Source organism: Grampus griseus, assembly GCF_964374135.1.
Source record: "Grampus griseus genome assembly, chromosome: 15".
NCBI lineage: Eukaryota > Metazoa > Chordata > Mammalia > Artiodactyla > Delphinidae > Grampus > Grampus griseus.
This window is the reverse complement of record NC_139009.1, coordinates 29,053,423-29,063,357: the sequence shown is the minus strand read 5'-3', so window position 1 is coordinate 29,063,357 and position 9,935 is coordinate 29,053,423. Positions and strand designations below refer to the sequence as shown.

Genomic DNA, 9,935 nt, shown 5'->3' with positions numbered 1-9,935 from the left:
TGGGAGGCGGGGCATCCGGGTCCCTTAGCGGCTTCTTCTGGACGCGGAGCTCGGCTCGTCTACCTTTGCCAGACTAGGAGGTAAGGCCGACCCGTCCGCCACCGTAGCGTGCACGTTGACACACATACACGCACACACGCGCGCGCACACACACCAAGGCCCCCACTAGGTTGTCAGAGGTCTGGGGACGGAATTCGAGTTCGTAATGAACATTTGCCCTTTTCAGGCGCCGGACTTGGTTCCGAGTCGCCGCCTCCTGGGGTTGACAGACCGGGTGACCCGGCCGAGGCCTGAGACGGCCTCGGGCCCGGCGCTGCGCTGCCTTCCTCCAGATAGCTGGTTTACCCGGACCTGCAGTGCGCGCGGCCTCTGCCAGCTGCGTTCCTGGACCGCCCGGCGTTGTAGCTGAAGCTTCGGCCGCGGGGACCTGGCCTCCCGCCGCCACCTCATCCCCGTAGGAAGACTCTCGGAGCCTTCCAGTGTGGGATCTGTCTGCTGGGACGTTTTGACCTCCTCCTGGGGCAGGTGCAGCAGGGGAAGCGGAAGGGTGCTGTGCACCGAGCAGTGGAAGAGGAAAAAGGAGGATGGGTTGTCAGGCCCGGCTGGTGTTTGATCTCGGTGCTTCAGTTTTCCCGTTTATGGAATGGGTTAATGACGTATTTTGCTAGGCATTTTCCTTCTGGAATAATGCCTTATTTGCAATATTTATCTTAATTTTCCGTTGAACCCATTCTTCATTCTTCCTCACCAAGCATGACTTTCCTTTGTTTTTGTTTGCACCCTTATCCTTTAAAATTAGGTTCTCAGGTTTTGCCTCAAGGAAGTTATGTAAGTTTCCTCCAAATGAAATGAGAAGTAAAGCCTTATTTTTCATTTCTTAGTGATTACATTTGTTAAGTTTGACTTTTAATATTAACAAGTTCTTACAAGTATTTTAAAATTGTTTATTTAAGGTGTGAAATTAAAACTTCAGTAATGGAGTTAGCCCACAGTTTATTGCTGAATGAAGACGCTTTGGCTCAAATCACTGAAGCGAAGAGACCAGTTTTTATCTTTGAATGGTTGCGATTTCTTGATAAAGTCTTGGTTGCTGCCAACAAGGTATGGTATTACTTTTTTTTCTAGCTGGGTTAACATATATAAAGACTATTATGTGTACATGATTTGTAAGAAAACACATTATGTTTTGGAGATTGTAGGTCATTTGTGGAACTTGAGAATATTACACTGTACTGTAGTAAGAATTTGTCTGTCCTTTTCTATCCTGTGGCAAAACCCAAACCTCGTTTAAATCCAGCTTATTGCCTGGATAGAGACTTTATGTTTCTACCTGGACATCTGAATGTGAGTGGAGAAAAACATGATTATATGACTGCTGTCACTTCTTTTTTTTAAATAAATTTATTTATTTTTAATTTTTATTTTTGGTTGCATTGGGTCTTGCACGGGCTTCTCATTGCGGTGGCTTCTCTTGTTGCAGAGCATGGGCTCTAGGTGCACGGGCTTCAGTAGTTGTGGCACACAGGCTTCAGTAGTTGTGGCACACGGGCTAAGTAGTTGTGACACACGAGCTCTAGAGCTCAGGCTCAGTAGTTGTGGCACTCGGGCTCAGTGGTTGTGGCTCGCGGGCTCTAGAGCAAGGCTCAGTAGTTGTGGCGCATGGGCTTAGTTGCTCCGCGGCACGTGGGGTCTTCGCGGACCAGGGCTTGAACCCGTGTCCCCTGCATTGGCAGGCAGATTCTTAACCACTGTGCCACCAGGGAAGCCCTGACTGCTGTCACTTTAAATTCATTATCTCCAACATCAAGTGGTCCCTCAGTGCTGTGTAGCAATTCCAGTATCTTCACTTGTCTCTCTGAAGAGTTAATAATAGGCTTTTCTTTCTTTTTCCTTCTTCCTTCACAATCTTTTCACCCAAGTTACTTTTCATTATTTGTGTGTTTATTTTCTGTCTTTAAAATTAGATGCTGTCTTTAAAATTAGATGCTTTCTTCAAACATCTGAGGAAAATTTGGCAGTCTGCTCAAATTTTAGAGTGAGTAGTAAAAGTTTTCTAGTCAGGGTGAAGTGTGCTTCGCCATAGACTAGTCCAATTCTTTGAGGAACCCCTTTAGGTTTTTCTGAGCTAGTCATTCCCTATAAGAGACTTTTTTACTCTAGTGTTCTAGGGTACATGACTAGCTGCCTAGGTTCTAGGATTTGGGGGAGAAGGCTGGGGACTTCAACATTCAGTGTCTAAACTTTTACTTAATCCCCCTGTTTTCAGTGCAGTTTTCCCAGCCCACAGTTGTGCCCGAGCTCACTGAGTTCAGGATGGAGGAGAGAGATGTGGGAGTCTTACAGCTTCTTAAATAGACTCTCAACCATTCCTTCCATTTCTAGGCACAACTTTACTGTCTCTTCCATAAGCATTTGGGGCCTCAAAACAAGAGCAACAACGAACAAACATGAGCTTTTCAGGAGTCCTCTGTTGGAAGCTGGGGCTCTTCTTAACTTTCCATATTGAGGATACCTGGCTTCTATATTTTGCATTGATTCTTTTTCTGTTTTCTTTGCCCTTTTATATTGGTGCTTTTTTTTTGGTTGCCCTTTAGTATACTTTTAGTTTCTGGAGAGACAGAGTTAATGCATGGATTCATTTACAGTCTTTAACTAGAAGTTTCTGTTTTCTCTTAAACCCACTCCAGCTGGGTATTTGTTGCCTCCATTACACTGAAACAGATCTTGTATTGCCCAAACCAACAGTCAGTATTCTGTTTTAATGGAGCTGTCAGCAGCTTTTGACATAGCTGATCCTCTATCTTAAAGCACAAAATATCTTTTTTTGTTGTGAAATTGAAAAATACAAAAGAGTATATAAAAAGTATATCCAAATTATGAAGCATAATAATATGAACATCTGTACACCCTTTACCCAAATTAAAAAATAAATTGTTATCATTACTGTTGATGCACAGTTGGTGTGAAGTTTTTCCTATTTGTGGTTCCCAAGACACTATTTGCTTTTAATTCTACTCCTGCTTCACTAGTTATTCCTCATTCTCTTTTGCTGGCTCTTTCTCAGTCCTGGGCACTCTTTTTTTATTTTTATTTTTTAAAAAAAACCCATCTTAATCCTTCAGTGATATCATCTAATCTCATGATTTTTACTGCCATCTATGTAGTAATGATTACCGGATATCCAACTAGCTACTCCACCTCTTTCTCTTGAATATCTAAACAGCATCTCAAAGTTAACATATTTAAAACTAAGTTCTTGATTTCACTGTCTCAAACCTATCCTTGCCCCAGTGCTTTCTGTCTCAGGAAATGACCATATAATCCTGGTTGCTCAGGTCATAAATCTTAGAGCCATTCTTCACTTCCTTCTTTTTCTCAAACTCCACATCATATTTATCAGCAAATCATATTGGTTCTCTCCCCTAAATATATCCAGAATTCAGTTACTTCACATTATTTCCATTGTTACCACCCTCATTTCTTGTCGGATTATTGCCACAACTTAAGTGCTCACCGTGCTTCCAGCCATGTACCTTGTAGAGTATCCTCAGCTCAATAGTCAGAAAGACCCTGTTAAAGCATTTAATCGTGTCCCTCCTCTGCCTCAGACTCTCACTGAGAATAAAATACAAAGTTCTTACAATGGTGTATGAGGCATTGCATGACCTGCTCCCTTCTATCATTCTGACTTCATCTCCTGCTACTTCCTCTGTCTTATTTTGCTCCGGCCACACTGGCTTCTTGCTGTCCTCAAGCATGCTGAGTATGCTCCCACCTCAAGGCCCTTGTACTTGTTGCCTGCCTGGAATGTTCTCCCAGATATCTGCATAACTCACTTCTTTTCAGAGATGCCTTTTTCTTACTAATCTGTATAAAACAGGAAGAACTCACAGTATTCATTTGTTTATTTGGTAAACTCTGTTTCTCCCCATTAGAATGTAAATTTCATGAGGGCAGAGACTGTCTATTGTAATCACTCTTGCATTTGCACCCCAGTACCTAGAATAGTGCATGGCATATAAGTGTACAGTAAGTATTTCTTTAATGGATGGATGAATTCCCAGCATTGATTACGAGTAGATCTGAATATTTCTTCTGTTGCCTAGAGCTCTTCAGAGTTTCTTTTGGTTTCCTTTACTGACCTATAACTCTATGAACTACTGACTTTGCTTTTACAGGGGACCCTAGCTGAGTTCTAAGATGTCAATTGTCCATACACCCAATATTTTACATCCTTTGACTGACTGTTGGTTTTAATTTTTAATAAGTCAGCATGGAAACTTTTTGGATATAGAGTAGTCACTTTTATTGGCAGCTAACTTTGTGGAATTGGAGGAGAATGAGGAGAATATTTAATCTAGGAAAGAACGGTTCATTTTTTTACTGAACTCTTCCTTATCTTGAAAATTCTCATTTATGGTTTTATACCTAAAGTAATATAGATTTTAATTATTAGAGTGCCTTAACTGTTAAGTATTTTTAAATTTTCACTAAAAGATAACAAAATTATGTATAAGAAAAAAACTGATGATCTTTATTTTTTTATAACAGACTGATGTAAAGGAAAAACAGAAAAAACTTGTTGAACAATTAACTGGATTAATAAGTAGTTCACCTGGACCACCTACGCGAAAATTGTTAGCTAAAAATCTTGCAGCCCTTTATAGCATTGGAGATACTTTCACTGTTTTTCAAACACTTGATAAATGTAATGACATTATCAGAAATAAAGATGACACTGCAGCCTACTTACCAACAAAACTGTAAGTACTTACTTTGAGATTGACCTTTGAAACTTGTTTTTTCAGAGTAATTTATCTTAATAAGGGCCTGCTGATCATAAAGACCCCTGTGTAGATGGAACCTGAGATATGCTGCTGACAATAAAAGCTCTAAGTAGGTCTGGGAAAGGAGTTCTATTTCAACATGTGCTCCATTGCCCCTGGGACTTTTAGCAAACTACAGAGAATTGGTATGATGTCAGCAATTTGCACAGGGGTTTTTGGTAATTTTGGGAGGAGATAATATTCTTGGCTGGGATGGAAAGAAAAGTAAAGATTTTCTGGGTGATGAGATTGAGGCAGGAATGGGCAAACTATAGCCCACAGGCCAAATCCAACTTGCCACCTATTTTGTAAATGAAGTTTATTAGAATTACAGACATGCTCCTTCATTTAGGCCGGTGGCTGCTTTCACGCTTAAATGGCAGAACTGAGTACCTGAGACAGAGACCATTTTGCCTGCAAGTTTGCTGACTCCTAAATTAAGAGCTTGACCCAATTTCAAGCCCATACCTGTGGTCTGGGTCAAGGGCAGACATTTTGAGAGCAAGTTTTGAGGATAATGGCGTAGGGACGCATCCTGTGAAAGAGTCAAATAAGAAAATCAGGAGTTATTATAGTAGTGAGGAGTGTTGTGGGCGGGAAAGTAACACCTGAATAAACTTAGCTGTGGTGTGACAGGAGAGCAGTGTCAACAAAGCCTTCTTAAAGAAGCATCAGCCAAAGATCAACCATCCAGGAGGAAATATGGAAATGAGTCAAGTAAGGGGTTAAGATGGGAAAAGGGGAAGATGGATGTGACAGGTCATGGACTGGCAAATTTTATGGGAAGGGCCAGATAGTAAATAGTTCTGGCTTTATGGGGTATCATCTCTGTTGCAACTACTCAACTCTGCCATAGCTGGTATGTAAATAAATGAGTACAGCTGCGTACCAATAAAACTATTTACAGCAACAGGTGGCAGGCTGGATGATGGGCCAGATTTGGCCTGCAGGCTGTGGTTTGCTAACCTATTTTCTAGACAAAGGAAACTGATAATTGGAAACAGAAGTGGCTTATTTATACCTTATATACAGTGCTTACAGAAAGATACAAAATAGTGGGGGGAATAAGTTGAGGGGAAAATGATGAGTCCAATTCTGGGCATGCTGAATCTGGAGTCCAAGTGGGAATATCCAAGTGACAGTATGTAGTAAGCAGTTGGAAATCCTGGTCTGGATTTCAGAGACCTGAGCTGAGAATGTCATTTTGGTGAGTAGAGAATGAAGATTTTAGAGTAGGCTGAACCCTTTAGTATGGATAAAGTTACCTAGGAAGAGTATTGTAATACTGTGTGAGAAGAGAAGATAGCAAGGATACAACTTGAGAACACCAACATTCAAGGAGCCAGGACCAGTATCATAGCTTAGAGGAAATGGAGAAAGTATTCTGAACCCAGACATTGATTTTTAGGTCTGTTTTCAACTTCATAGATATGTTGTGATTAAGTTTTGTGTTGTTTGGGATAGATGTAGCTCTCAAAAGTTTTAGAAGAGATTAGAGTGTATTAGTGTTTTCCAGTTTATTTTGGAGTTTGAAGCTATGTAATAGTTTTGTGATTTAGTTCTCTGCCACTTGGCAAATCCACACGTAATTTTATAGTTCAGGCTAAGTAGACTTTATTACATATTATTCATACGTATTTCCAGTGGATTCATGGGTTCTATTTAGGAATTCACTAATATATTCTGGCATATGACCTCAGTCATTTTTAGCTTTGTTATCAGCCTATAGAGTATTGAAAAAAACATGGGATTTGGAGTCAAAGAAGTGAAGGTCGATTCTCTGATTCTGCTGTTAATTGCTTGTACGATAGTAAACTATATTTAATCTCTCTCAGCCTCAGAGTAACTTGCTCAGGACACACAGCTATTGTGTGACAGGTTCTAGGATTTAGGTACAGATGTGCCAGACTCCAGAGGCTACACCTTTATGCCCAGCTCCTGCCGCTAAGCTAAGCTCAGAGCTATTCACTTATTTACTGTTTACATGAGTGATGGTAGGGTGATTTCCCTACCATGGGAAGAGATGGGCTGCTGTTACATTTCTTCTTCTATGTTGTCAGCTGTTCTGTTAAACCCATTTAGATTAAATTTTACAAGTAATTGCTTATTATTATTTATATATTAAGAGGCAGACACTGTGAGTAATACAAAAATGTATAACCACCTCTGTTTCTGGACTTTACATTTCCGTTGGCAGGGCAGGATAAGATATAGACATATAAAATTGTCAAGTTGCAACACAGGAAACAATATAATTTTGTCAGAATGAGTGGTTGACATTTTACGTATAATGAAAGAAGAGAGGGATCATTGTGGATGAACATAATTTGGAAAGTCCTCAAAAGGAAAGGTTGGGTTTCTTTCCAAAGGATGGGTATGATTTGTTATGTAAATATATGTTTATTCTCTTATTTTCCTAACAAGAATACAATTTGATTATCCATAGTATCTGTTACAATTATACAGAATAAAGAAGGTATTCTTTTTTAAAATTTTTTTAAATTGAAATATAGTTGATTAATGATATTGTGTTAGTTTCAGGTATACAGCAAAGTGAGTCAGCTTTATATGTATATATAATTTTCAGATTATCTTCCATTATAGGTTATTACAATATATTGAATAGAGTTCCCTATGCTGTACAGTAAATCCTTGTTGCTTATCTATTTTATGTATAGTAGTTTGTATCTGCTAATCCCATACTCCTAATTTATCCCCCTCCCCGCTTTTCTCCCTTTGGTAACCATAAGTTTGTTTTCTGTGTCTGTGAGTCTGTTTCTGTTTTGTCTATTGGGTTCATTTGTATTATTTTTTAGATTCCATATATAAGTAATATCATATAATATTTATCTTTGTCTGACTTACTTCACTTAGTATGATATTCTCTAGGTTCATCCACATTATTGCAAATGGCAATATTGCATTCTTTTTTATGGATGAGTAGTTTTCCATTGTATATTTACACCACATCTTCTTAAACCAGTCATCTGTTGATGGGCACTTAGGTTGTTTCCATGTCTTGGCCATTATAAATAGTGCTGCTACGAACATTGGGTGCCTCTGTCTTTTCGAGTTAGAGTTTTCATCTTTTCAGGATATATGCCCAGGAGTGGGATTGCTGGATCATATGGTAGCTATATTTTTAGTTTTTTAAGGAACCTGCATACTGTTTTCCATAGTGGCTGCACCAGTTTACATTCCCACCAACAGTGTAGGAGGGTTCCCTTTTCTCCATACCATCTCCAGCATTTATTATTTGTAGACTTTTTGATGATAGCCAAGAATCAACAAGGTGTTCTTGAAAATTAAGGATTTGTGGCCAAAAGTGTCCTGCACAAATACAAATTGATTTCTGAAAATAAGAAAAATATTATAAAATTATTAATCTGAACAGTGACTGGTGACAATGTCACTTCTTACAGGGCTGCAGTGGCTTGTGTTGGAGCATTTTATGAAAAAATGGGGAGAATGTTAGGCAGTGCATTTCCAGAAACAGTAAATAATCTTTTGAAATCTCTGAAAAGTGCAGAGGTAAGTTTTACAACAAATATTATTTAAATGTTTTGCTTGTGGTGGGAGTTAGATGTTAGTTAAAAATATATGTTGCCTTTTCTCTGTCAGTGTAGTACTTAATATTGCTTAGCAAGAGGGTAATTTAAAATTATTACTTGCAAAAAATATTACTTGCCCCTTGTTTTAATGTACATTACCTCATATTTCAGGGAGAAGGGAAAGAATGCTTTACCTTGACAAAGAATAGGTTTATGTATTATTTTATTTAGCCCTAGGAATATTATTGTACTGCCATATTATTTTTTGTGCCATAGCTAATGTATTAGTTTCCTACGGCTGCCATAATAAATTACCACAGACTGGGTGGCTTAAAATAACAGAAATTTATTGCCTCACAATTCTAGAAGCTAGAAGTCTGAAATCAAGGTATCAGCAGGGCCGTGCTTCCTCTGATAGCTCTTGGGAATAGTCCTTCCAAGCCTTCTTAGCTTCTGGTTGTTGCTGACCGTCCTTGGCTTTGGTGGTATTCCTTGGTTTGCAGATGTATCTCTCCAATTTCTGTCTCCATTGTCATATGGTGTTCTCCCTATGCATCTGTGTTTTGTGTCCAAATTCTTCTGTTATAAGGATACCGGTCTATTATAAGGATACCAAATTCTTCTATTATAAGGATTAGGGTCCACCCTAATATAGTATGATCTCATCTTTACTTGATTTCATCTGCAAAGACCGTATTTCCAAATAAAGTCATGTTCACAGGTAACAGGGCATAGGACTTGAACTCATCTTTTGGCGGGACAGTATTCAATCCACAGCAACTAATATGAAGTAAAAATAGTTCTGTTTTGTCATGTCAGTTTGGTATTACTTCTGAAAATTCCTTGTTCATTTGGGGTTAACTGAAAATAGACCAAGCACTGGTCTCATAGTCTAATTCTTTGTCTAGGAAAGCTAAAGATTTCTTGGACAACACCTCTTCTGGGAACTCTTTGTCTATTAATTTATTAAGCAAGAATTGAGGGCATATTCTTAGGCATTAGGCATATAAAGATGAATAAGATCTACTCCCTGACCTCAAAGAGCTTACAGTCTAGTGAAAGAAATCTATGTTTGAATAAGTATACTATCAGAAATATGAATCAAGCACAATAAGAGTATAAAAACAAGAGTTCAGAGTAGTCTCAAGAAGTTGATAGTTTGGAATATATCTGTGAGAAAGTTTTTAAAATGTGTTGGATGTTTTCTTCCTCTTTTAGATGGTTTATATTCTTAAGTACTTTTTACTTAACTTTTCACATTCTGAAAGCTTGGATCCTTGAGGTATTATATTGAAGCTTTTGAATTTGTCATGTTCTCATTATTTGCACTTCAACAGATCATGGAAACATAAGAATATGTTTACTTATTGTAACCTAATTTCTCAAATAATTATTTTGTTGAAGTTAATAATTATTTTTACCTTTCAGGGACGTTCTAAAATACTTTTTTATTTTTCATTACTTAACTGTTTACCTTTAGAGGTAAGACCATTAGGCCCAGAGAACTTTGGTCTTTTGGTATGTTCTTATTTAAACGTAGAATTTGCTTTATGTTCTT

At 38.4% G+C, this 9,935-nt stretch overlaps 1 protein-coding gene across 2 annotated transcripts in view; it reads left to right on the top strand.

Annotated features, from left to right (window-relative positions):
- The first annotated feature begins 53 nt into the window (after positions 1-53).
- Positions 54-9,935, top strand: part of HEATR5B (HEAT repeat containing 5B) — an 86,182-nt gene continuing 76,300 nt past the window's right edge. For both annotated transcript variants that reach the window (XM_082672111.1, XM_082672112.1), the window contains exons 1-4: positions 54-80; positions 954-1,101; positions 4,552-4,763; positions 8,249-8,357. In XM_082672111.1, coding sequence (XP_082528237.1) covers positions 976-1,101; positions 4,552-4,763; positions 8,249-8,357 — 447 coding nt within the window. In that variant the 5' untranslated portion in view covers positions 54-80; positions 954-975. The remainder of the gene's footprint in view (positions 81-953; positions 1,102-4,551; positions 4,764-8,248; positions 8,358-9,935) is intronic.